Source organism: Lolium rigidum, chromosome 6 (genome assembly GCF_022539505.1).
Source record: "Lolium rigidum isolate FL_2022 chromosome 6, APGP_CSIRO_Lrig_0.1, whole genome shotgun sequence".
In the NCBI taxonomy this organism is placed as follows: Eukaryota; Viridiplantae; Streptophyta; class Magnoliopsida; order Poales; family Poaceae; genus Lolium; species Lolium rigidum.
In genome coordinates, this window is record NC_061513.1 from 80567657 (window position 1) to 80595013 (window position 27357).

A 27357-nucleotide genomic window follows, 5' to 3' on the forward strand; every position below is an offset into this window, starting at 1 on the left:
GTCGATTGCAACTAACATCACAAAGCTCCTGTCGTCGTCGTCGTCGTCTCCGTCTCACCTCATCAGATCTCACCAATCCTCCATTTTCCGTCGGGTCCTGCTCCGATCTCCGGGAGGAGATAGTCCAAAACCCTAACCCCTAGCCTCCCGGCTCAACCGGAGGAGGAGAATCAAGAGGCGGGGATGGCCTTCATGGCGGCTCTGGAGGCCGATCTCCGCGCTCTCTCCGCCGAGGCGCGCCGCCGCCACCCGGCCGTCAAGGACGCCGCCGAGCATGCAACTCTCAAGGTCCGCCTCTCCCCATGGTTCCCCGAGATTTCAGTGCGGCTACTCATTTCGCGTTCGTGTCGCTTGCTAGCTCGTTTCGGATCCAACTGGCCGAGGAAGTAGTGTCCAAACATCTCGAAGTGTGGCTCGACGCTGCTGTTAGTCTCTGTAACTCTGTTTTCTGTTTGGTTTCGCGATAGCAATGCGTAGTGAGCTACTGATGTAGGAGTGGGACTCCCGCCTGATGATTTTAGGTGATATTTTCCAGGAGAACTAAGGTTTGGCCAATTCCACTTAGGTGACTTGTAGGATAGACATTTCTGCTACCTTTGATGAATTTCAGTTAGTCCCAGTTAATGGTTAGTGCTAGGGAGGGTTTGTCTGTTTGGTAGGTGTAGAGTTTCAAATGCAAAGAATGGTTGCGAGTTGCTTACATTTAGAAGTTTGCAACTGATTTCGGTTAGAGCATCGTTTTTCATTGGAGATCCCAAGCTAAAGCTTGGGCCAATGGCACATAGCTTGTGAGAGTAGTTCAAGTAGCTCCACAAGAAGACTGGGCATACACCCTGTAGAGATGGAGGAAATTTATCGGTTTCTCCAGTTGAAGGGTTCAATACCTAGTTACCTACTAAGTTCGGTTTGTGGTTGGAGGGATAACTTTTATTTACTGTAGTGGGGACTGGAGACACACAAATGACTTCTCTTGTTCGCATGTTTCTGGGTGGCGGATACCATAGAAGTAGCTTTTACGGGATTTCATGATAGAACACACACAAACAGGCCCTGATATTTGCATAACTTGACCAAAATATACTGGTTCCGTTCTATGATTAAGATGAAATACTACATACTACATATCTACATTACAAGAGTTTTCACAAAAAAATATCCATGAACAAATGACATAATGAAACAGTGCTGCTCATATTCATTTGATCAAATGCGATCAACCGGTAGACTAAACAGAACAGCAACTGCACTATACCTCTTAGCAGTCTTGGTGCATGAAAATAACATTCACACATACCTTTTTTTGTGTGTGTACTGAGGTGAGGGGTGGTGTTTACCATTTTTCCGTTTCTTCTCGTAGCATTACTGTATTTGTGCGCACTACCAAGGTTTTCTGTTGGATATACTTGAAATAGAGGAGTGAACTTTAGTGATGCTGGCACACAATGTTGCCCATAACTAATTCAATAGTTGAAATAACCAATGTCTTTGTTGTCAACAATGTGCTCTAAGTTTGAACTGAATTAGCTTAGATTTTAGTCAGCACTTAGTTGCACTTGGCCCGTATTGAAGATGTTGTCCATATTTATGCTTATTTCTTCCTTGCACCAGTGTTTGATCTTGTGGAACCTCCCTGCCACTTCCCCGTATTAGTTTTCTATGTTTAACACACTTTTGATGTTGTTGTGACCTATGAAGGAACTAACCAAGTAGTTGTCATATAATTATATTCCATCACCATTTTATCTGCTTTGGGATGCATCAACAACATAACCTGATTTTTCTGTTTCAGAAAAAATGATTAAGCATACTGCATACCCATCCAAAATTACACGTTGGGGCTAATTCCTCCTAGAATCAAAATTTGTGCATCTGTAGTTGCTAATGATGGATGGATTTTTTTTGTTTTGTTTCTTATGTTACTCCTGCAAAGATGCTAGTACTTTGTAGCCTTTTTCTATGTTTAACATTCATTTTTATTTCTCATGTGATGTAAGTGGTATGCCGCTTGCTTATTACACATTCGTGTTCAATTATCTTTGGCTTGCAGCTCCGTTCTCTATCCAATCCAAGGGAAATAGCTCAAAATGGGGATATATTGCGGATATTTCTGATGGCATGCAACGTCAAATCAGTGAAGCTGAGTGTGATAGGACTATCCTGTTTGCAGAAGCTTATATCACATGATGCTGTAGCATCTTCTGCGTTGAAGGAGATATTAGCTACTTTGAGGGATGTGAGTCCCTAGTTACTTCTGTATCTATTTGAGCTTAGTCTAATGACTTTAACCTAATTGGCATATGTCGAAGGGTTTGTGTTAAATATTATCATGGATATTTGAGTTTGATAATGTGTTTTTCTCCGGAAAGCTGATTCTTAATTAGAACAGTTTATAATTTATAAGATCTTCTGTTTTATCTTTCCATATGTAAGTATCTGTGTGATTTGATTTGATGGATCTTCCTGTAGTACCTTAACTCTTAAGGCTGTTAAAGTAATTATCACTCAACTTTTTTTTTTTCTGACTGCAGCACGCTGAGATGACAGATGAGAGTCTTCAGTTGAAGACTTTGCAGACAATGTTAATTGTCTTTCAGTCACATTTACGTCCTGAAAGTGAGGTAGCACATATCGACCAGTATTATATAAATTATCTAGATTATTTAATATCTGTAATAGATGAAATAGTTTCTTATTATGTGTTATGGTTCGCTAACCTTGTAACACATAGAAGCTTCCCTCTATAGAAAACGTTAATATATGACTCTAATAGTGCGCCAATGAGTAGTTGCCACTCTTAGCCTTCTGTTTTCGAATTTGGCTTATGTCCACTTATTATTTTAGTCTTGTAAAATAAGGTACCATGCCTTTTTTTTTTTTTGCTTTATTTGGGGTTCTGGCGCCTGGCTATTTGGGCTTGGGTTACCAGATGTTTATGTGTTAAACATATTGCATTATGGCAATAGCGAATCTTTATTACCTATCTGCAATGGAAAAAATAGTAACTCCAGCTGCACGATAAATTGTTATTTCTGCCCAGAGGGGAGCATTGCTGTTGATTATTTCTTGGAATGTACATGAAACTTGACTATTTTTTGTAGTTCATGCAATTCTACTGAATGCTGTACTATTTTGAGGGCTATTATTCTTACCATCAATAGGCCAATCTTATCAGCACATTGTTTTCATTTCTCTCAGGAGGACATGTCTCAAGCCCTTGGCATATGTCTTCACCTACTTGAAAGCAGTCGGTCTTCTGACAGTGTCCGCAAGTAAGCTCATTCACATGTTGTTGGCTCAATATTCTTAATTCCTTCTTTACGATCTCCTAAATTATACATTCTTCATTTAGCACGGCAGCAGCTACATTTAGACAAGCAGTGGCGTTGGTCTTTGATAATGTTGTTCTTGCTGAATCACTTCCGACTGGTAAAGCATCCCCAGCAAGACTCAGTTCGCGTGCTAGCTCTGTTGCCAATAATCTTACTCGTAGCTTCGGCCAGACGCTGTAAGGCTCAGTATATTTCTCTTCATTCTTCAACATTATGCTCATATCCTGCAGTAATACAGAGCAATCTACTCTAATATCGAAAATGTTTGTTAGCAAGAAACACACCTTTTATGCATTATCTCTTTGGGTTAATTTCTGGCACATTATCTAGTGTCGACACACACATGAGATGAGACACTAAGCATGAAGTATGGTGTGGTAAAAAGATCCCTAATAGATTGTTTGCTCTAGTTTATCAAGTATGAAAGGTACCAAGAAGAAGGAATCATAAAATGTTCAGAAAGTTGAGTTAGAAACTTATCTCTATCTGATGATCCCTTTCGTTGTTGTTTAGTCATGAATGTAGAATAAGATGAGCATTTGAGTATATTTTTAATAGAAGATATACTTAGTAGCCCTTTTAGGATGGTCTTAGCAGCCAATCGACATTCAGTCCGTGCAAATTAACTTTGATCCTTGGGCAACCTTGCTTTTCTTTTATCTTGTATACTTGGGTGTCTGAAGCTTATTTCCCCCTATTGTATTTCTATCCATTGACAACACTGGCATCAATGCATTCTGCTAGAATCTTATCAGCTGCACCATCCTTATTGCTGTGTGATGGATATCTACTGATGATTGCACATTGCTGTTGCCCATTCAACCCAGACAGATCTTGCTCGTTGGTCCTGTGCTTTTTTAGTACATCTGTCATGATCATGCCATTCACATGGATGATGATTTAACCAATTCTACATTTCTTGTGTTTCCGTTTCATCATCTTCCTCCAGATAATGTAAAACAACTTCTTCCTTCAAGTTAAAGTGAAAGCCATTTGATATTAAAATACTTCAGCATGCAGTATGTCAGATATTAAATTGTTAAATGTATTATTTTGTAATTTCTCTTTACTTGTTTTAGTCGATATTCAACTTACCCTGTGTGACAGCTCACAAGCGTTCAACTATGGTGAACTCACCATGAGGGAAGATCTTACTGACGTCGGAAAGCTCGGTCTCCGTCTGCTCGAAGACCTGACAGCTCTTGCCGCAGGTGGATCTGTATGTGTGAACAATTTCTGATAGCACCTTTTCTGTCCTTCTTTAAATATGAATAATTAACTCGCTCATATTATGTTGTTACATTTTATTCAGTAACTCTGAACTTAAATTACTGAATTTCTAGACCCAATTTTTCTTGATAAAGTTACAACTATTTCTCTTTCTTTAGGCTAGGTGGTTGCATGCTCAGTCACTGCATAGGACGTTTGCCCTTGACATACTTGAGTAAGTTCTCTAAGTTTCATAATGAAAATCTTGGGATACTTCCATTACTCAGTTGTCACAGCTTTCATGATGCTCAATATTCTACAAATTTCGTGTTTTAACTAAGTTCACTAGTCTTAGTTAAAAAGCTCCTTGAGCTGCTGTTGTCACATGTCATTGGCGAAGCTGACGTCGCAATGGTGCTTATATAGAGGGCTGGGTTCTGCTGTGGCAAGATTTCTGGAAGCAATTGTGAAGTGCACTATACACACACTAAAATAAATATCAATCCAAAGCAAAAAAATAAAATAATCTAGAAACTAAACTTGAGTTTGATTTTCTTATAAGCATCATTATTTTATTTTTGATTCTAAGGGTCACATTAGATTGGTCCCATGTGAGGTCCTTCTAGGGCACAAACCAATGGCAGGTGCCATCTACTTGCCCTGTTGAAGTCGTGAAGTATGGAACTATGGAATGACTTCTAAAAACTAAAGTGACGAGTATCTCTGATGGAAGAGCTGCTTGGTGAGATGGTTAGAAGAGGGAGTTTGCTATGTCTGTAAGCGTCAATTCAAAAGCCCAACCCTTTAGTGCAAGTATATATGCTTTGAGGTGGTTACATCTTCCTACAAACTCACAGGTGCCCATACAAGCATTATTAGTGCTTAAAGCATTTAATTCATGCTTGAGGATCATACATAATCATTGAAGGTATCTGAGGTAGTAAAATAGTGGACGATTGCAATTCAAACCCTTAATGCGTTGTCCAGTTTAAGTTTCTGAGGGGAGCTTGGAAGCGCTACTTGTCACATTATAATCCCACAGATAGTCTGATATAAAAATAAGGGGCATTGATGCTTGCAAGTGCAATAGATCACATTACTTTTTCAAAGATGGTTCCATTCATAAACAAGAGATACAGTCAGTACTTTGTAAACTGGTACAAACTTTTTGTTTCATCTTATAGTTTCTTTCTATCTGTTAAATTTTGAATACGCTAAATATGTCAGACTTGGAATAAGCAAGCATAACTTTAGTTTACTTGTCATGTTGACTTGAGTTTTTCTTTTCATTTTGTTTGGTCGGAGTTATGAATGTGTTTTCCAAATTTCTGGACTGTTGTAACATGTGTCAACATCCTTTTCTGTTTCTGTTGTAATTGCATTTTTCTTCAGTTTCTGCATTTTGTCTTATGATCTGTTACTGATTGTTCTGTTTTATTTGTTAAGTAACACAACGAAATTTGTTGTACTGTTTTATCCTAAGTCTTTACTGACGCTGAGTGTGTCTTGACCTTCTTTATGCCAGGTTTGTGCTATCCACATATGTTCCTGTATTCCGGACATTATTATCTTACCAGCAGGTTTGTGTTTCTGTACAACTTTTGTCCTCAGATATGTTGGTTAACCATTGACCCATAACTAAAGAGCCTCTTAAAACTTGCCAGGTACTGCGCCATCAAATATGCTCACTTCTTATGACTTCGCTCCGCACAAATGTGGAGGTAAGTAAAAATAAGGAGTTTGCCTTTTCAAATTTATAGTATGCTAAGTAGCTACCAGCACATTATAAGGCTTCGCCACAGTTGCAAAATTTATATGCAGAAGCATGAATTTGACCTGCCACTTTACTAACGAAGAAGTTTGAAGTGCTCTTCATTTCTTCAAGTACTTTTAGGTGCATACAGTATCCATTTACTTTTTTAGCACTGTTTTGTGGCTGGATGTAACTTTGATTTGACAGCGGTAGCTCTAGCTCTGTAGCAATACAGGAAAAACACATGCCTCATTCCACTCAAGTCTTGGCTAGTAAGATTTGGCCTTAAATAAGTAGCCATTCTATATAGTTCGTCCTTACTTTATGATTAGGACCTTGCTCGGGCTAGACAACCAATTTGGCAATTTCATCCTGTGGTGTTAAGTTTGTGTAGCATATGAAGTTCTCCATCCTGAGAAAGCTCCTCCTCTTTCCCCGACAAGGTGGGCAGGTTCTTGCCAAAATGGGCAAGATATACTAATGCACCCAAATGAAAAGCAAAGCTAGGATCTTTAAATTGGGCAGTGATTGATATTTTATTCCTTTTCTGGTTAGGGCAACAAAACTCGTGCATTTTATGCAATTAACAGCATAGAACACCAGCCCATTCTTCAAAAGAATTGGTCTTAAGTTCTGAGATGGACTGTGTTAAGAAACATGGCGCATTCTCTGCTCCCAATCGTTAGAGTCCCAGGAATTTAGAGGCAGATGTGAAATAATGAACCTCATCTTTTGACGTGCCAGTACCTAGTTTAGTTGCCAGGAAATAAAAAATTAAAGCAAGATGGATTTCACGAGTTTACCATTTCTGCTACCTGATTTCTTGCATGATCCAATTATTAAACTAATTCTGTATTCATATGTTTGCTGATTTATCTTCAGCTTGAAGGTGAAGCAGGGGAACCTGCTTTTCGCCGTTTAGTCCTACGTTTGGTTGCTCATGTCATCAGACTCTACAGCTCTTCACTTGTCACTGAAAGTGAGGTATTATTCTGTCCAAGCTCATGTATATTCCAGTACTGCAATGGGCCTGTGAGCATCGAGAACGATCAACCTATGCTCCAACTCTTAGCTTTCTGATAACTTTAATTGATCAACTGGAGTCCGGACCACCAGCATTGCAGTGGATTATGACCATTGCCCGCCTCGTTTGGTAGAACTACTTTCAGATGTTTGCACTTTTGGTTAGCTATTTCTCATTTGTGCTAAAAATCAAATTGCGAAAGAGAGAAATTGCTATGTCCAGATAACAGAACAATCCACTGGAAATTGCCAGCTGGCAGCTCTATATAATAACGACATAATGAGTGCTCAATGTGCTTTTACTTTATTCTGTTTGTGTTATTCTACATGAGCACTAAGATGCTTGTATTGACAGGTGTTCCTGAACATGCTTGTGAAAGTTACCCGCCTGGATTTACCTTTATGGCATCAGATACTTGTTCTTGAAATTTTGAGGGTAAGTTCCCTGGGTACAACGGAAATTGATGCTTGTGGATGACCTATTCTTACTTGTGTGCACCCGTTGATTCATCAGGGTTTTTGTGTAGAAGCTCGCACTCTGCGCTCGCTATTTCAGACATTTGACATGTATGTATTGTATCCACATAACACCATTATTTCTATGCCTCTTTCTCTGCTGGTGGTTGGTCTTATTTTTGACTTGTCTAGAAGCTTCCACATCATGCTTGTGTTGCAGGATAGAAAGTTGGTGTCTGCATGCCTTTCCCAAAAACAATGTTGGCACTATTATATATACTGTCTCATAGTTCACATTTTGTTATTAGCGGTCAATTTCCAAGAGAATTGGTCCCTGAATTTAACTAGCGTAGGCATGTAGGTAGTACGTATTCTCATGCTTGAAATTATATTCAGTAGAAATTGTTTAACATGCTTCATTTGTATGAGAGCAAGGTTTTCTAGACCGGTGCCTAAAGGCATATATGGTTCCTTTGCCCATCCTGTCTGCCTCAGTAATGAGCTGAACTACCAAATGTCTAATCAGGATTCAGCAAGCTGTACCTTCTGTGAAGTTTGTCATAGCTATTCTTGAGTTATAATAACCTTGCGAGTGTGGAATGGAACTTGAAAATATATTATCGTGGCAACTCATATCCCAAATTCAGGACAATTATGTCAAGTTGTGTTAGTTGGGATTAGGGTATACGGTTGCAGTGCTGTCAACAGTACTGTTGCTATAGGACAAGTAGGTGGATTTAAGAATCTGCTGGAGATACCATGACCCTAAAATCTTTAGCATTATTGTTTATATTGTATGTAACCAATGGACATAGGGCAAGTTATCTCATCTTTAAAAGGTTTCACTTCACAGATATCCATGTAGAGAAGGTACATATGCTCCTTGTTTTCTCGTGGTGGCTTGGTTGTGTATAAACCCCCCAAGGAATTTAAGTATTCTAACATGCGCTATATACAGTTATTTATATGTTTGGAGCAAAGAGCCTATTGGAGGCTACAACTGAATTACTGAAAGCACCCCTGTTATGTTCTACATTATAGGTGCCTAGGTTAGAAGTCTGCTTTGTACCTCCTTGTCATACTAGTTACTGCACTGATGCATTTCATCTCTTGGGCATACATTATACATTTATAATTTCTTTTGGAAACTTTCAGCTAATAATTTTATATTTTTTGCCAATAATACAGAAACCCTACAAATACTAATGTTGTGGAGAACATTGTTAAAGCACTTGCCTTGGTGGTAGCTACTGTTCAGGTGATATACCTTGGTACATACCATTTCCATAACATGAGTTTCTCTTTTTCTTTTGGGTCGTATATTCTTTATTTGTGTTTGTGCAAACATGTGTTTATTTATGTCTCAAGATCAAATTGATTGACTTGGTAATTCTGTTTCCAGTACAAGCCACCTTGTTGTTTCTATGCCCTATTACTATTCTTGATTTTAGATGTATTGACTTGTCGTGCTGATATGCATCCATACCATGCTTTAGCTGGCGTAGTCCCGCTTTGGTGTGCAGTGATCTAAAAGTAGTCGCACACCTCAAATGTAGCTTTGTTGAAAATGACAATTTTATAATGCTCTGGTTTTTGTTTCAGTGACTAAAATTACCATGCTTTCAGTGAAAGCATCCTATCACAGTATCTCACAAGTTATACTCAGCCTAGCGCCCTAGCCCTAGCAATCTTGCTGCCGTGCGTTTGAGTCATTTAATTTAGGTGAGACATCATAATACTTCCTCCATTTCACCCTGTAGGTCTAACATTACAATGCGCTCATGCCAATAGAACACAAAGCTAATGTAACACTTATGCTGCCCCTATTAAATAAGGTGCCCCCACCGCTCAACATTATCTGTCTTATTTCAACAAAGGTCTCTATCATTATTAAAATTATGGGTGGACATGGAAACAACATAATAACTACACCCTTGATGGGTCTATTCCAGTTTGTATGTGATTTTTGGGAAGGACTATTCCTAAGAGTTTCTTATACAACAAAACGGAATGGAGAGTCACCATGCCTGTATGGCAGGATGCAATGCCAAACCACCTGAGCTACGCTTTCCCTTATCTTCTGTCATCCAGAAGTGCATTTCTCAAAGTTTCCTTGGTATGATAATTCATGTTTCACTCTTGTTTTATACTCAAGTTAGAAGCATACTCCTGCTTTGACTTCCAGCAGCTCTCATTTAGCTAAATTCCATCTTGGTATCCTGTTTTCACCAATAAGGAGAACTAAAAATCATTGCTACCTTCAGTACCTGTATGTGCGTGGTCGTAAATTTGGTCTGTGTTGTTTACATGAGATCTTGTCAAATCTTGCTGGTAAGGTCTTACAAGAGACAGTGAGTTTGACATGATTGATGTATGTTCATCGTCATTTTGTTTCTAGTGCAATGCTACATACGTACATATGTTGAGTACATCTTCAATTATAGGCTTCAGATTCAAGTGAAGAGACTCTTGCAGCTGTTGCTGGAATGTTCAGTAGTAAAGCTAAAGGTACCTACAATATCCAAATTCATTGATAGTACTTCCTCTGTTTTCTTCATTTGTTTTCCCAGATTGCTGAAGAAATACAAATAAAATAAAACTGATATTATTTGCAGGGATTGAGTGGAGCATGGATAACGATGCATCAAATGCTGCTGTTTTGGTTGCTAGCGAAGCACATACCATCACTCTTGCCCTTGAAGGCCTCTTGGGTGTAGTTTTCACCATTGCTACTTTGACAGACGAGGCTCTAGATGCTGGTGAGGTAAGAAAGAGAGAAATTATTTAGAAGAAATTTATGAATTTGGGAAGGTAAAGGTGATAATTCTGTTTTTGTTCCCTTTAGCTTGAATCACCAAGATGTGAAGTGGATCGTTTGGAATGTAGTGGGCAATCGGCTCTTCTTTGTGGTGCCATGGTCAATTCAACATGGTTAACTATCCTTGATTCCCTTTCACTTATTTTAATGAGGTGAGGTCCATAGCCAAACTTACATTATTCCTGTATTTGAAGTTGTATTCTTGTTTTTCTATGCTTTGCTCATGGGAATCAAATTAATAGGTCACAGGGAGAAGCTATAATATTGGAAATACTGAAGGGGTACCAGGCATTCACTCAGGTGATTATAATACCCTGTTTGGTGTACGAACCGCTTTGGAGAAAACTCTGTTTGAGTCCTCTTATAGAATGACATCCATTTGCTATGACTTTTAAATGGGATGCTGATTTGTTCTGTTTCTGTTTTATCCCTTCATTGTCTATTGTATTCCTTTCTGCAGAATTATAAATTAGAATTATATCAATTATCTTTTCTTCACCATGATAATATGGCACGCAAACTCTTTCAGGCCTGTGGAGTTCTCCGTGCTATAGAGCCATTGAACTCTTTTCTTGCATCACTTTGCAAATTTACAATCAATAACCCAAGCGAAGGGGAGAAGAAAAGGTATGCCACTGGGATCTTGTTTCTTAGTATATCTGTACAGGAAACTTTGTTAGAACAATACCACATTTCTCTACGGGGAGCTCCTTTTGAGTCTCCTGCAGCTTGAACACATGATGTCTTTTTCAGTATAATTGACTGCAGTTACAATATATGCATGTCTTAGTGATTGTGGTCATAGTACTTCAGCTGTCCATAAAATAAAGCCAGAAAGTTGCTCGCTTATTTATCTTTATTCATGAACTTTGAGCACTTCTTTTCTTCTTCTACACATGTTAGTAGTATCTTGCTCTCTCCTGGATCGAAGAAGCTTGAGACGTTGATGGATCAGCGTGATAGCATTGTTCTGACACCCAAAAATGTGCAGGTAACAGGCGAGATTTGCAGCTAGTTTATTTTGGTTGCATTTTCAATTTGCATTACATATCTACAGTTGGTTATTTTTAAATCCAGGCATTGAGGACACTTTTTAATGTGGCACATCGATTACACAATGTCCTGGGTCCCTCCTGGGTTTTGGTAAGCAGAGAATTAGATTAACTAGCTTTAACTACTGTGCTACTACATCTGATTCTTGAAAACTTTCAAGGTCTTGGAGACTCTTGCAGCACTTGATCGGACTATACATGCTCCGCATGCTTCGACTCAGGTTGTGCAATGTAAAGTTTATGAAATTCTTGTACTATCAGTGTTATCCGAGGTCCTAACTCCTCTGAAGTGGTGCAACAAATTTCCAACAGGAAGTATCGGCTTCTGTTTCAAGACTCTCAAGAGATACATCTGGACAGTACAGTGACTTCCATATACTCTCTTCTTTAAATTCTCAGGTCAGGAGGCAAACATGATATTATTGTTGTTTTTTTAGGGGGTCGTCATGCTTTTCTCCTCTGTTTTTCATCTCTTAACTACATTTTGCATACACTGAATGTTGTTTTGTTTCTTTGTTTGGATGCAGTTGTTTGAAAGTTCATCCTTGATGAACGTAACTGCAGTGAAGTCACTTTTATCTGCGTTGCATCAATTGTCAAGTCAGCACATATCAGGAAATTCTCAATTATCAGGCCAGCAGATTGGGAGCATTGCATTTTCAGTGGAGCACATGACATCGATACTTGTCAATAATCTGCATCGTGGGTGCTTTCCTTCTTGAAGCATGGACATGTTATTTTCAGACAAGCAACCTATTTAAATGATGACAATCGTCATGTTCTTTGCGAGAAGTACCCAAAAAGATATATCTGTAAAAGAAAAATGATAATTTGTGACCAATCAAGTATAGACACTCAGGAAGATTCATTTGCTAAATAAAACAGTTATGGTTGCTATATGTATGCTTTTTCACACGATGAACATAATTTGCAACTAATGTAATTTATTTATACTATGTGTGTAACTCATCTGACAGATTCATAGTAGGCCATTGGGTATTAAATCGATATCATCTCATATCCATGTTAATAGATCACATTAAATTGTCATCCTTGTTTTGTTGGCAAGTGTCCCGTCACATGAAATATAGCATAAAAGTTTACCAGTGCGTGAAATTATTCATTTGAAATAATGAGCTTTGGATTTTGGCTGATGGGGATTTAACAATAATGTTCTGAACTTGGATCTTAAATATTAACTCGATAGTTGCAACTGAATGTGCAGTATAGTCAGGATATAAAGTTTATTGATACCATAGTATTGTGTCCTTGGTGTTTTCTTATATGTGGTTGTTTCATCATGCTACAGGGGTCGAACCAATATGGGATCAAATTGCTGCACATCATCTTGAGGTAACGGTGCATATGTTTGGATTGACTGTTTGCTTTCTTGCTGTCATTTGTAATGCCGTGATGATCTTGATGATGGTAACAAATTGCAGCTTGCCAATTGCTCCAACCCACAATTACGTAGTATGGCGCTGGATTCGTTGGATCATTCAATTTGCTCTGTAGTGGGTTCTGAAAATTTTCAGGGTATCACTTCAGCATCTTACCAGTTTAAAGAGTACCAAGTAAGAGCGCATTAAACTAATCTTATTATCCTTCATGATTTGTCTGACCTTTTGATTTCTGTACTTCTTTTTACTGGAATTGATTTCTGTGCTTGCTAGTTGGCCGAAGAAAGTGAAACACGATCATTTGAGTATGCAGTTTTATCTCCATTGGTGATCCTTTATTCGTCTAACAAGAACATTGATGTTCAAATGGGTGCACTGAAAATTCTTTTGCATGTCCTTGAGGTACTTACCTTGTTCCATATGTCTTCCGTTTGGGTACATCATACCATATTACTTCTTACTAGTACTGTTTCAGAGACATGGAGAAAAGCTGTCCTATAGCTGGCCCAGCATTCTACATATGTTGAGGTGTTACTGCAATTCATTCTTGATGGGTTTTCTGTTTTGTATTTATTACTTGTAGTTCCTTACATTCATTTTCTGCTAGGACTGTTACCGACGCATCTGAAAAAGATACCATCTCCTTAGGCTTTCAGGTAAATTCTGAACCGCAGTGCCTATATTTGGCATACATGTTAGTTCTATCAAAAGTTTGTAGCTCACTTCTGAGCCTGCAATATCGACCTTTAACTCCAGGTTATGGATATGGAATGGGACTACAATGTTACTTATGCCAATAATCAATTTTGTAGCCTCAACACAAATTTTCTTTTTTTTGCAGAGTATACGTGTAATAATGAATGAGGGACTGGCAACAATACCTGTACAATGTCTTGATGAGTAAGTCTTGAATCCATTGTTCTCCCAGATACTATGAGATCTCTGTCAAAGAATAAACTCCTTTTGATAGCTGGTTGGGCACCGTAAATGTTCACAAGTTAGTTACACAAAGTTGCAAAGAATAAATACACTAAAGTCAATATCCTCATTTTTTACCAGGAGATTTTGTGCATACAAAATCTATGATGCCTGAGCTGTAAAGTTAAGGATGCTACTAGTTGGGCATGTACATCCAAAGTTTATGAGTTGTTCACTATCTACTTCAAATTTCTCTGATACTTTCTTGTGCCAACAAATGCAGATGCATTTTGGTTACTGGAGCATATGGTGCCCAGAAAACTGACATAAACATAAGTTTGACAGCAGTTGGTCTTCTGTGGACTGCTACCGATTTTATTGTGAAGGGATTAATCGGCAAGTCTGTTCAGAGAGCTAATCACATGAATGAAGAAGGTACATGGCCACTTCAGATAACATTACCATTCTCTCTGATTCTGTATACTTCATACATGGTTTCTTTTGGATCGCAGAGGTTCAGTCGGGTTTATCAATGAAAGAGGGAGATATACCAACCAACGAAAAAGACGTTAATCAAAATCCCTTACAACAACTGGTTGATTACAATAAGCTGTTCTTTTCAGTTTTTTCTGTTCTTCAAAAATTGGGTGCAGATGACCGTCCAGAGGTATGTCTTCTGTGCATGGCCATAAATGGTTTGCTTACTTATCTTTTGAGTAGCTTATTGGTGATTCTGTGGCATGATTGATATTCTTTGACATGTACAACACACCAGAATTTATGCAAAGTTTTTGTTTATTTCAAGGTTCGGAACTCAGCAGTTCGGACTCTGTTTCAGACTCTCTGTACGCATGGGCAAAAACTTTCTCCAACTATGTGGGAGGATTGCCTTTGGATATATGTTTTCCCAATGTTAGAACATGTTTCCCACTTGGTAAGTATTGTAGAATTGCTTAGCATGTTTTGATATTTCCCTTAAATTTTCTCTAGTTATAATTAGCCTTAGTCTTTATTTTCATTTTCAGGCATCTACTTCATCTAAAGATGAGTGGCAAGGAAAGGAATTAGGAACCCGTGCAGGGAAAGCTGTTCATATGCTTATCCATCACAGGTTTTCAGTCTTTTAAAGCACTATAATCAGACTATATCCGGTTGATGTGAAATATTGTGTTTAAAGCAAAAAAAATACCACTTGTGTTATTTGGTTAGGTCTCCATACAAATCAAATTGGAAGTTAAGTTGTTAATTGATTAATGATTATACGGATAACTCGTTTTGATTTTAGAGATGGAACAAGGCTGAAGGATGTGCTGCCCATTCTAGGAAAACATTGGAGTTTCCACAACCCCACTTAGTGCACACATGTTCATGTACTCCGATTAACTAGAATACACCTTGTTTATCTGATGAATTGAACTCAGATTGATGTTAATTAACACTGTCGCTGTCACAATTAAGCCACATGCCGATCAGTATTTAGTCTTGCTCGTTGTGGCATCAAACAATGTAGAGTTCTTTGTAAGCTTTCATGTTTCTTGGTGATTTTCCTTGTTCCCTCCTTTTATTTACTGGATGGACTCTTCTTTTGCTTTTCCAGTCGAAATACCGCCCAAAAACAATGGGACGAAACTATTGTTCTTTTACTAGGTGGTATAGCGAGGCTTCTACGATCATTTTTCCCTCTCCTCCAGCAACTGAACAAATTTTCTTCTGGTCAGTTCTTTATAGTGCTCATTATGCTTATGTTCGTATCAGTTAATAAATTACCTGTAACTGTTATTGACTTGTCATGCTTAAAAATGTTCAGGTTGGGAAATTTTGCTTGCTTTTCTAAAAAATAGCATCTTAAATGGTAGCAAGGAGGTTGCTCTTGCAGCTATAAATTGTTTGCAGACATTTGTTGGTTCGAACTGTCCAAAGGTTAGTAAGCTAAATTGAATTGTTGAGCTATCATTATCTGCCTGCTCAAATTATTTGTGATGCTGAATGTTTAATGTTGTATTTCGTTATGGGAGCAACTGAGTGTGCTACCTACTGTTTTCACGGTTTGAACATTCTGCTATGCCATGACCTTGCCTTTGTCATCCACAGTTTTGTTTATATGTCATTGCCATCTCCCGATAAAATAGATAATATAGCTGTTAAATTAGTGAAAACACTTGCATAAGATGTCATGAGAACTGATAATAACTTTGTCCATGAAGCAAAGAATTCAGTTATTTCTGGACCAACTACGTCAAACTGGAACTGTTTAACCAACGTGACTTGAAAATTGAAGTAATCCGCCGGCTCAGTCTTCTAGAGATGCTCATAGGGGTAGGGTGTGCGTGTGTGCGTTCATAGGGGTGAGTGTATGCGCGTGTATGTGAGCGTCTACGTTTGTACTGTGTTTCTAAAAAAAAGATAGGGTTTGTGCATTCGTATATGTGTTTACCATCTTTGAAATGCGAGCTGTCAGTGGAATGCAGTCACTTGATGACTGCTATTATGACTAATGACTGTAGTGGCTACTTTATGTTTTTTGTTGCACCTGGAAGAAGCTAAGAGATGTTTTCACAACCGCGAGGGAGTAGTATTTTTAAGGAGACCACTTTAAAAACTTGACTAATTTCTCTGGACTTCTGTGTTGAAAGACTTGATTTTAACTTTCACGGTGGATAAATGGCATGTCTTGGACCTGTCATGTTACTCTTTTATTATCTGTGTAAATATCATGAGTGATGAGTAGATGTTTTAAGATATTATTGACATAAGCATCACGAATACATGTTTGATGTATAATTAATATTTTTTTCAGGGAAATCTAGAATCATCCTATGTCCAATCCGTTCTTGATATTTACGAACTTGTTCTTCAAACTTCACCAAACTATAAGAGTGACTCGGCCGAGAAAGTGAAGCAAGAGGTCCTTCGCGGTCTTGGTAAATTTCTGAACTTCGCAGTTTGTGTCATTAAGTTTCATATTTTAGAATGAGTACTAATCATGTTGCATTCATGCAGGAGATCTTTATGTTCAAGCACAGTCTCTGTTTAATGATGACATGTACCTAAGGCTCATGGCTATTATGCATCTAATGATTAAGAGTTCCATGAATTCTATAGATTGTGATAGTGAATTGGTATTTGCTCGTGAGCTCCATTTTTATAAGTATCATTTGCTACACTCTAGAGTTTATTTCTAGAATTCTAGAAGTGTCCTATGTGCAAAGTATTTGGATATTTCACTGGTTGGCCATCCCAGTACATGTACGGTGGGCATGATGAGCAGGGCTTAGAAAACCAGTCAGAACTGGCTGTTTACCACTGTTTGCGGTCCTACCAGCCTGGGATTGGAAGGTTTAGTAGTCTATTAGTGCCATTTGAAAATTGCTCTGGCTCAGCCATTTTTGACCAATTCCTAATGCTTTAACTGGGAACAAATAGTTCATTGTCCCGTCCCCGACAAACTAACAGTGGACCAGAACATGCCTGTTTCTTTTTTTATACCCTGGGTAGGATAATACACGATGAAAAGCTTTAGTGTCTATAATTTTTTAGATAGTTTTGGAAGGTGACTTTTATTACATGGTTGATGGAACTAAAGCTGCTATGTGTTCTCTTAAAAGAAACATTCCATAGTAACATCGTCTCCTAGGAGACCAGTAAACAAATCCCTACCTTTTCAATTAAATGAAGCGCAAGTCCTTTGCGTTATCTCGGAAAAACTTATCTTGCGACCACTGGCCATGAGATTCACTACGAAAGAAGCCTTTAGTCTTCATTCTCCTTACATGCTCTGGGGATCTGTTTTTTTTTCCTTATTTCTATCTTGACAACTTTCTTGCATGCTTTGCTGTATTGAACTCCACGACTCACTTAGTCTTTTATGCTTTAGGGTAGCATCCCTCCTGTGCAGCGTGGTATCTTGGAAATTATTCCTATGCTACACCCAACAACTATGTTATCATCAATGTGGTCGCCTCTCCTGCTTGAGCTGCTATGCTATCTTAACGGAGAAGAAAGTCCCATGCACAAGAGTATTAAAGAAGTACGCGGACAGAATACTGATGCTTTGGCCAATGGCACAAAGCGTGCTTCTGGTAAGACATGTCATCATATCTTACATACATTTGCATAATTTATGAAATGTGACACCTTGAGTAATTTATGTGTAATTTATCATGGCTACAGTTGAGCGAGGCCATATCAATGGCAGTGGCACAAAAGGGGATACTATGGTGGGCTGTGGATGGGGCATTCTATTTGTAGAAAAGCTTGTGCCGATCATGGCCAACCTTTTTTTAGAGGCTCCACCACATGAAAGGTTTAGTGCCGCTCCAGAAATTATTCAAGGTCTTGGAAGGTAAATTGCTTTAGCTTACAGTCCCTAGCAAAGCTTTGGAGGAAATAGTTATTTGTCCTTATTTGTGAACCCATCCTGGTACTTCCTGCACGGTTTGCAGATTCAACCATATGTTCCATTCTCCACATAAATTATCTTGGCATATCTGTATTAGGTATTCATACATGAAAGTAGAGTAGTTGAATACAAGCTTTGATGGGGCAAAGCAGCTTCGATGCTTTGCTAAAATGAGGCTTTATTTGAATATTGTTTTAGAGTTAAATTTGATGGCATAACTTGTTCGGTTGTTATATTTCAACCTGTACATCTGAAGTTCCCAACTTTTTATGTGGTATAAAAAGAATACAATGCGAAATGTAAGAATATTTCCCCCAGTGAAGAAGATTATGTGCTCACTTCAGAGTGTTCATACTAATTATATATTTGAGAAAAGTTAATTCGGAACCATCTAGATTATGAGCCGAAGGAATTGGATTGTTTAGTTACTCCATGCTTACTCTGAAAGTTGTTAACACAGGTGCATGAACACAAGGAGAGACAATCCCAGGGGTACTCTTTGGAGAGTTTCTGCTGAATGCTTCAACCGTGTTGTGACAGATGAGGTGACGCAGGAAAATGCTGAATGTAGAAGTGACGTGAATTCATATAAACTTTCTAGAGCTCGCTTCTGGAAGGAGGTTGCAGATGTGTATGAAACTTTTCTTGTTGGATCTTGTGGGCGTGTGTTGTCTTCAGATGTTCCTTCAGCTGACTCTGTTACTGCCGATGAAAGCCTTGAAATGACTGTCCTCGCAGTTTTTGGAGACTGTGTTCTGAAACAGCAGAAGGAGGCTCCTGTTGAGGTTTGTTCACTAATAAGATGCACTTGTTGTGTCTTGAAAGAGTTCAAAAAGTCCTTGTGAATGCTCCATTGTTTCCATCTCACAGGTAGTTCAAATGTTTGTTCTCTTCCAGGTATTGCAAAGGCTTGTGAACTGTCTTGACCGGTGTGCATCACGAACAGGATCCCTGCCTATTCAAACTGTCAGTCTTCTACCATTGCACTGCAGCAGATTTTCTCTGGGCTGTTTGCAGATGATGTTTTCTTTATGCAGGTGCACCATTTTTTTTTGTTTCATTTGGCTGCGCTTGATTATGCGAACTACCAAACTGAGAATACACTTAGAACAGAATATTAACTTGTTTTTGTAATTGATGGCAGTTGTACATTGAAGACAAGCTCATACCTGGCAGTATCAGAAACCAGTAAAGCTTCTATTTCCATTCTTACAAAGCGATGTGAGACTATATTGGGTCAGTTTTTAGCTGATGAAAATGACCTAGGTATTTTTCTAAATCTATGATCATTTAATCTTGAGCTTGCTTCCATAGTAATGCTGCTGCATCATTTTTTGTTATCTTTAACACTGTAATTATCAACATAAGTGCTTTCATTTATCACTTGTGAAATTGTACTGATCATGTTGTATTGTTGCAGGAGACCATCCATTGCCTAGTGTCAGAATTGAAGAAACGGTTTGTGTCCTTCAAGAGCTTGCTAGACTAATAATAAACATTGAAACAACTAATGCTCTCAACATACCACTGTACATGAAAGAGGCTTTAGGAAAAAATCAGTCCCACGGGAGGGCTCACTTATTGTCGTTGCTTCCCACTTTCTCTGAGCTTGTTGTCTCAAGGTAAGAAAAGGGTTGTCTCTGAGCTTGTTGATTGACATGTAGAGTTACTAGCAAGTAATATAGGGCTATAGTATCAAATTGTTAGCAAGCAATGAAAAGTTAATGCAGGTAGTTGCGGTCAAATAGTGTGCACAACGATGGATTCTAGCTGCAGTTGAGTAATAAGGAGCTGTTAGGTAGCTTAACATATAGAATTTCCAGTAAATAATGTAGATCTATCACCCTCATGATTATTTTCTGTCCATGGTAGGAAAAATGTTACCAACTTGCTATAACTATGTAGTTCAATCTCTTGGTAATGAACCAATGAGTAGCTGATAACTGCTGTTCCTGTTAGTTGATCAACTCCGCCAGAATTGTTTTCCTGAATTTGCCCATTAATATAAAAAAATAGATAGTTTTCTTAAATAATTTCTCCCGCAGAATAGAATATGTGGTTTTCTTAAGTAATGTCTTCCGTAGAATAGAATATATGACAAGTAATAGAATATGTGGGTTTCTTAAGTAATGTCTTCCGTAGAATATAATATATGATAAGTTATAGGATATGAATCTTCCATAGAATTTAGGTAGGATCTCAGATTCTACGATTCAACCATTTCATTCATCCTACTCAGTCGGGATCTTGATCCTCACAACCTTGGTTGGCATGTAGGATTATATTATAGCTTTGGGTTAATTTCAGCCGTTTTTCTTCTTCTTACTCTTCAAATTTACACTGGCATTCTATGTCCCTGCATCAGAGAATCCAGGGTTCGGGAGCTTGTTCAAGTGCTTCTCAGACTCATTTCCTCGGAGCTAGGACTGCAACGTCTTACGTAAAGATGAATGATTAACTCCAGTTTTATTCTTTTGCTGGATGGGAATCTGATAGCTTTGTTAGTATTCCACCTCATTATTTACATCCATGATTCTGTATATCCATCATGACATGCAATAGGCGCTTGGGGAATCACATCTATACATGAATAGGGTTGTACATGTAACATTTTGTTGGGAAAATGGTGTACTTTTTTCTGTAACATTAGGTATATAGCCTGCTAATTTTATTTTTGACGTAGCAGTAATCAACTCTGGTTGTGACAATAACTTGTATTCTGGATTGGGGATTAAGGCTGTGATTGTCTTGAAAGAAAATAATTATCTGTTTTCACTGATTCAATCATCTGTAAGGTTGATTTCCATTTTGCCAGAGGAAACGATGGTGTTCTTATCAGCGGTGCGACATTTTTTTCTGGCAAGAAGGGCATTTCTGACGAGTGACACATATACATGTATGATGTCCGGAGTGCGGATTTCCACACATGGTTTATATGCCTGAACAGTGGAAGTATTCTGTACTTTTTTGTGCATCTCGCTCTAGATCGCATGTAAATGCAAACCACCTCTTGGTGCAAAAATAAAGAACGGGATCTTAGTTAGAAGGCAACGAAAAAAACATTGTTTTGCTGAGTGAATCTTTTTTTCTGTATTTTCTATGAAAAGGTTCACTATTCTATTAATAAAATAATTACAAAGTAGCCCCAAAGTAATAAAGAATACCAATTGGTACTTGTACCACCAGTGACAATACAAGTAATAAACAATAAACAATACCAATCGCTCCTCCCTATCTGAGTCGGGTAAATCTTGTTGAAGTTGATAGTCAGGATGGTAAGGCCTCAAAGAAAAGGACACTAAATCGTGGGTCGAAAGGGCTTGACTTACAACCACACAACATGAGAACCGCTGATCGATCTAGGGAATGCACATGAAACAACTCCATGCGCCTCAGAGCATATGTGCAGCGCGAAGATGATCAATTATGACATCGAGATGTTGCAATCGCCACGAAGCATATGTGTACCGCGAATGAGAGGGCCGGATCTGCCACACTTCCAAGGCCCGACGGATCATCTGAAATGGGGCACACCGGTAACATCTTTTGCGACCGGGACTAAAACCCTAGGTACATGTTGATCGCCTTTTCTGTTCTCCTCCCATGGCACAACCGGTGCAATAGCACATACTACCCTACCCTCACATCAGTAGAACCATGAAAAGCAAGATCTCAAATAAGAAAACAGAAACCGAGGAAACCACAAGAGTGAAGACTAGTAGAGTTTCGTCTTTTGTCATTCTTTGCTCATTTTTCACTCAATGATTCATTCTAATTTTCCGACCCAATATTCTAGGTAGGATATTGCTACTCACTTTCTGAAAAGAAAAAAGACTTCACAAACTCGCCTACCTTCCCTCTTCCTCCCATGACCCCCATGACCTAAGAAGGCCCTGACGTTGCCAAGCAGCTCCAAGTCCAATCCAACCGATTGCGGCTCTTAAACCTCTCTAAAGTCTACCCACCGCCGTGCCTCAGAGCTGCCCTCCGAAGCCTCCCGCTTCTCTGCGTCGCCTCCGCCGTCGCGCATCGCGTGCCTGCCGTCTCCACCCAGCCCGCAATCTTGTGCATCGATTTTTGAGGTATGAGTCCCGCTTAGTAATCCCGTGATTAATTCAATCCTAACTGATCCCTTCAAGTTCCGGGATGAGATGAATCCATCTAGATCCGCCCGTCTTGACAACTGAGGATGAGATGAATCCATCTAGATCCGCCCGTGTTGACAACTGAGGATGAGATATGAGCGATACAGTGTCCCTTATGGCAAATCAAACGATAAGTAGTCAACAATTTGCTCGGCGTTCGTGCTAAAAGAAAATCACCGACTTTCTGATAAGAAGTTTTTATGAATTACACACAAACTAGCTGCACGCGTTTAGTGTTGAAGTTATTTAATTGTTATGTGATTATATGTCATTTCACCATTCCCCCCCTCCCTGTATATAGGCTTACAATGAGCGCGAAATTGCTCAAGAGCTTGAGCCTGAGGAGGCTCGTAGGACAACAAAGAAATCCAATCGGTGGGCACTGCATATTTGTTTTTGTTTACTCTGATCGTGAAAGGTGCTTGTCGCATATATGACTCCTTGGTTGTCTTCTTCTTTGGTAGATTTATGCAGAACATCGCGAGCATGGAGCTCTACCGCTTCTTTTCCTGGCGTTGATGAGAAGAATGGTGTGAATGGCGATGCAGATGATGGTCTTGCAGGTTCTGGGAAGGAGACCGAATTTCGTGGTGTCCACCGGGTACTTGATATATATCCTGTCAGAATTACGATTCTTATTTTGGTTCTCATGCTGCACTTGGTTGACTTGTTTGCTTCTGTTAGGCAATTATTTGTGGCAACGTTGGACAAGTCCCTGTGCAGAAAATACTGAGGAACGGGCACACGGTGACTGTATTTACTGTCGGGACAGGGGGCATGTTTGACCAGAGGAGAGTCGGTGCTGAAAACTTGCCATTGCCAGCTCAGTGGCATCGCATAGCTGTTCATAATGAGGAGCTTGGTACTTATGCTGTTCAAAAGTTGGTCAAGAAGTATGTGGTTTGTACTTCAATTCTGTTTCCCCCCTTGTTGATAGGACACTATGCAGTTCAGATTCTTAATTCTCCATGTATATAAATTGGTTATTGTTATGTCTTATTTCAGTGCTGCAGTTTATGTTGAGGGTGATATTGAGACTAGAGTCTACAATGACAGAATCAATAATCAAGTGAAAAATATACCTGAGATCTGTGTGCGGCGTGATGGTATGTTAATCTGAGGTTTGAGTACAATTTTTTTTTCCTTTGCATTGCTGTAGAGACAGTATTAGCAACATAAACTTACAAATGCATTAGCTGAGCACCTAGTAGCTGACTTAGTCCTCCAAGATTTCCCTCCTAGTTATCTTTCCTTTGCAATACCCCACCGAACACTGTCAAATGTGCGTTAATAAGAAAACCTAGGCCTACCTTCAAGGAATAGCCCCTGTGGCTTTTCCATAAAGGAGAGACAACCGCGAGCTGACTGCGGAGTCTAGAACTGGAATGCAGTTCTCCATGCAGCTTACTTTTGAATCCTCCCAATATATTGTATTATTATTTCTGAATTCATGATGTTCTCATTCTTTCAGTTTTCTATTTTGTTACTATTTCCATTTGTATAAGGTTGATGTATAGAAGTTTTATCTCTTTGCAGGCAAGATTCACTTGGTTCAGTCTGGGGACAGTGATGTCAGCCAATCATTGGAAGAATTAAGTAAGTGCAATCAGCATCTTATTATTTTTTATGAAAGAAACACATCACAACATATAGTGAAGTGTAGGGGAAAAAAAATCTGATAGGCAGCATATCTGTTCTTTCCCCTGCGCTACGCTATGTCTGTGAACAATCTTATAAAACTTGTGAGGATAAACAAGTCGTGTCTCAACATGCGTTCATCACAATAACTTCTTTTTGGCAGGGGAAGGACTATTCTAGTCGCGATCAATGCTAGGGAAGGACAACAAGGTAGAGGAAGAATTGGACAGTTGAAGTCTTATACTTGGGACAAGCCTGCGGAATTTATTTATTTTTCTTAAAAAGTTTCATCAATACTATTAGTACTGAAGGTCCCTTGTAGATGCAAAGCCCTGTGCTTCATTTCCGTCTATGGAAGCGTATGGATTTTAGTGTTGAAGTTGATTTTGTATTGTCGCCTGCTCTTGAGCTCTTGGAGAGAAACTGTGAACATGCTTTGTTTCTGACTGATGCTCGGGGCACCTGTGGCCTGTGCTCTTAGTGAAGACCAGTTTCAGTTATATTTGTCTGTAACTTGGTTCATTCTAGTTACCCGTTCTTGCAGTGTCGCACTCTGTTCGTTGATATGACCGAACTTTGTCTGCTGCAGAAATAGAGCCGGCGAGTGAGGGTTTCTCCTGCCTTTTGGGAATAGCCTTTGGTATATTGGTAGCCATTGATCTCATAGTTGCACGCTTGGTTACCTGGGCTAATATTTTGCACCACTATGCCAGTTGGAAGAAACCATCTGCGCATCGGAGACGGGTCATAGGCCAAAAAAGCCATGATTTTTGTCCCGGGTAGGATAGCGAGTCCACATTGTTTGGTTCCTCGCATGCTTCTCCTAGCCTCACCTATATAGAAACATGGTGACCTTGCCTCACCCATCACAAACATGAGCACGTCGCCGACCTCGCCGACCACGAAGCATGCAACCACCATGGCACCGCCGGTTACAAGCATCACCACGTCGCCGACCACGAAGATGAAGACCACCATGCCACTGTCGGTCACGCCGGTCACAAGCATGGGCACGTCGCCGACCATGAAGATGAATACCACCATGACACCGCCGTTCACGCCGGTCACAAGCATCACCACGTTGCCGACCACAAAGATGAAGACCACCATGACACCGCCGTCACGCCGGTCACGAGCATCACCATGTCGCCGACCACAGAGATGAACACCACCATGACACTGTTGTTCACGCCTGTCACAAGCATCACCATGTCGCCGACCATGCAGACGAACACCACCATGCCGCCACCATCATGGATTATCACCACTCACTTCTCACCTATCATCACCATGTCACCATCCGTGAACATGACAAGTGAGAAGTTGAGCAAAAGTACTCCAAAACATACTCACACATACATACGAATTACACTATACTAGCGAGTTATTTATCTAACAATCTATATCTACCGAAACAAAAACCTTTCAACATGAAAGTCACGCGGAATGGTGAAGTGAACCTACTTCTCAAAGGAAATTTCAAACGGTTGAGCGTGTGCGTCAAATTTGGCAAAATTCGCTCAAAACTTTATACACGAAACTGACGATTTACGACTAACGAAACTCGAAACCGATTGTCAGAATTGATTCATATCATCAACATGCATCTTTTTCATGTACAACTTATTTGGATTCGAAGTATAGTTATGTTGATTTGAAGAGAGGGTGTGTGGAGTAGTGTAAGAGTGAGCATGTCCAGGTGCATAGGTTGCATACATCGAGTAGAGGAGTGAGAGGAGTGAAGAGAAGGTGGATCTGACCGTTCCTCCAGGGCTGTCCCTAGGGCCACTTTTTTTTTTCGAGGATACACCATGGAAAGGTGTATCAATCATATAGAAGAAAGCCAAAGAAGGCAAAGTTGATGCTGCCCACAAGGGGGAGCAGCTCCCCACGCACGCCTACTCTCCTAGCTGCCACGGGAGAAGACTAGGATCAAGAAAAGCAAAAAGGGTGCCACGGAAGAGCTTGGCCAGCCGCCACCTATCAAACTCCAGACTAATCCTGTCTCTAATGGTGAACTGCGAAGCCGCCACGCCGTTGAAGACCACATCGTTCCGGTGCCTCCAAATACACCAGAAAACTAGGATGATCGCGGTCCACATGTCCCGCCTATGCGCCGCCGGGCAGGTATGAGAAGACCACCACTCCAGAAGCTCGGTGTCCGCCGCTGGGAGCCAGTCCTCCTTGCCCCAACAGCGAAGGGCCCATAACCAGACCTCCCGCGACACCACGCAGCCAAGGAGCAGATGCTGCAGGGACTCTGGCTCCTGGTCGCACAAAGGACAGGCCGGTGGGCGAGGCAGGCCACGTCTCTGAAGTCTATCCGCCGTCCAACAACGGTTCTTCGCGGCGAGCCACGCAAAGAACTTGCAACTATAGGGAGCCCGGGAGAGCCAAATCTCATCGGAGATAGGAGCCCTCACCTGTCCCGCGAAGAAGGCTCCATACGCCGACTTGGCGGAGTAGCAACCGTCAGGCGACCATCTCCACAGAGGCAAATCCTCTCGCTCAGGGTCCAAGTGGAAGTTGGCCAACCTCTGCCAGAGAACGAAGAACTCTGGGAGAGCCTCGACACTCATAGCGGGGCCACAATCGCGAAGCCACTGGCCCGAGAGGCCCTCCCTCACCGAGCATGCCGCTGCTCTCCTCCTCGAGACCATGCTAACCACGTTCGGAGCGATCTCCGCCACTTTGGCCCCGTCTAGCCAGCGATCCGTCCAGAATCTAGCCCGGTCGCCATTGCCCACCGTGTAACAAATAGCAGCGTCCGAGATTGCCATGCGGAGGCCGGGGAGTTGAATGTTGAACTCCGCCCAAGCCTTTGACGGATCCACCTTTGCAGCCACGCCCAACGACATCGAAGGGCAAGATTGAGGAGGCGAAGGTTCGGAATACCTAGGCCCCCAAGCGGCTTTGGGGAAGCCACTTTGTCCCACGCGACCAAGCAGTGACCGCCCGAGATCTCCCGCCGCCCTTTCCAAAGGAAGGCGCGACAAATCTTCAACAACGCCTCGATGACCTTCGGAGGGATGTCCAGAGACATCATGGCGTGAACCGGGATCGCCGAGAGAGTAGTCCGGACCGGAATGGTCCTCCCTCCACGGGTGAGAAGATTGGCACACCACGGCTGCAGCCTATTGGCCGCACTGTCCACCACGGGCTGTAGCTGTGCCGCTGTCACCTTTCTAAGTCCAAGGGGGAGTCCTAAGTACTTGAA

At 40.4% G+C, this 27357-nt stretch overlaps 2 protein-coding genes across 3 annotated transcripts; both read left to right on the top strand.

The window, feature by feature from the left end:
* On the top strand, positions 1-21141 carry LOC124663684 (protein MON2 homolog). 2 transcript variants are annotated; one of them, XM_047201358.1, is made up of 44 exons: positions 1-288; positions 2048-2233; positions 2529-2618; positions 3196-3269; positions 3350-3505; positions 4437-4548; positions 4718-4773; positions 6064-6118; positions 6203-6259; positions 7174-7275; positions 7670-7750; positions 7829-7881; positions 8959-9028; positions 10215-10278; positions 10386-10534; positions 10616-10740; positions 10831-10888; positions 11118-11215; positions 11492-11579; positions 11666-11731; positions 11802-11861; positions 11953-12039; positions 12168-12342; positions 12950-12993; positions 13083-13214; positions 13314-13442; positions 13516-13568; positions 13648-13696; positions 13882-13940; positions 14242-14393; positions 14471-14625; positions 14764-14892; positions 14984-15069; positions 15556-15671; positions 15766-15878; positions 16756-16879; positions 16959-17077; positions 17833-18037; positions 18129-18300; positions 18818-19142; positions 19255-19394; positions 19502-19623; positions 19778-19979; positions 20723-21141. In XM_047201358.1, exons 1-44 carry the CDS (start codon positions 184-186, stop codon positions 20799-20801), a joined length of 4872 nt encoding a protein of 1623 aa, XP_047057314.1. In that variant the 5' UTR covers positions 1-183; the 3' UTR covers positions 20802-21141. The 2 variants fall into 2 exon arrangements, with proteins under 2 accessions (XP_047057314.1, XP_047057315.1); XM_047201359.1 differs by having other exon boundaries at positions 11495-11579.
* A 1200-nt stretch (positions 21142-22341) lies between these two features.
* Positions 22342-24640, top strand: LOC124665631 (single-stranded DNA-binding protein, mitochondrial-like). Its single transcript, XM_047203030.1, has 7 exons — positions 22342-22439; positions 22804-23103; positions 23187-23395; positions 23508-23608; positions 24039-24098; positions 24304-24350; positions 24463-24640. Exons 2-6 carry the CDS (start codon positions 22936-22938, stop codon positions 24318-24320), a joined length of 555 nt encoding a protein of 184 aa, XP_047058986.1. The 5' UTR covers positions 22342-22439; positions 22804-22935; the 3' UTR covers positions 24321-24350; positions 24463-24640.
* The last annotated feature ends 2717 nt before the right edge of the window (positions 24641-27357 follow it).

Coding starts and splice junctions, on each gene's coding strand:
- LOC124665631 (XM_047203030.1), top strand. CDS start 22,936: ATGACTCCTTGGTTGTCTTCTTCTTTGGTAGATTTATGCAGAACATCG. Junction 23,396..23,507: donor GTTCAAAAGTTGGTCAAGAA/GTATGTGGTTTG, acceptor GTCTTATTTCAG/TGCTGCAGTTTATGTTGAGG. Junction 23,609..24,038: donor GATCTGTGTGCGGCGTGATG/GTATGTTAATCT, acceptor ATCTCTTTGCAG/GCAAGATTCACTTGGTTCAG.
- LOC124663684 (XM_047201358.1), top strand. CDS start 184: ATGGCCTTCATGGCGGCTCTGGAGGCCGATCTCCGCGCTCTCTCCGCC. Junction 2,619..3,195: donor ATTTACGTCCTGAAAGTGAG/GTAGCACATATC, acceptor CATTTCTCTCAG/GAGGACATGTCTCAAGCCCT. Junction 11,862..11,952: donor CTCCGCATGCTTCGACTCAG/GTTGTGCAATGT, acceptor AATTTCCAACAG/GAAGTATCGGCTTCTGTTTC.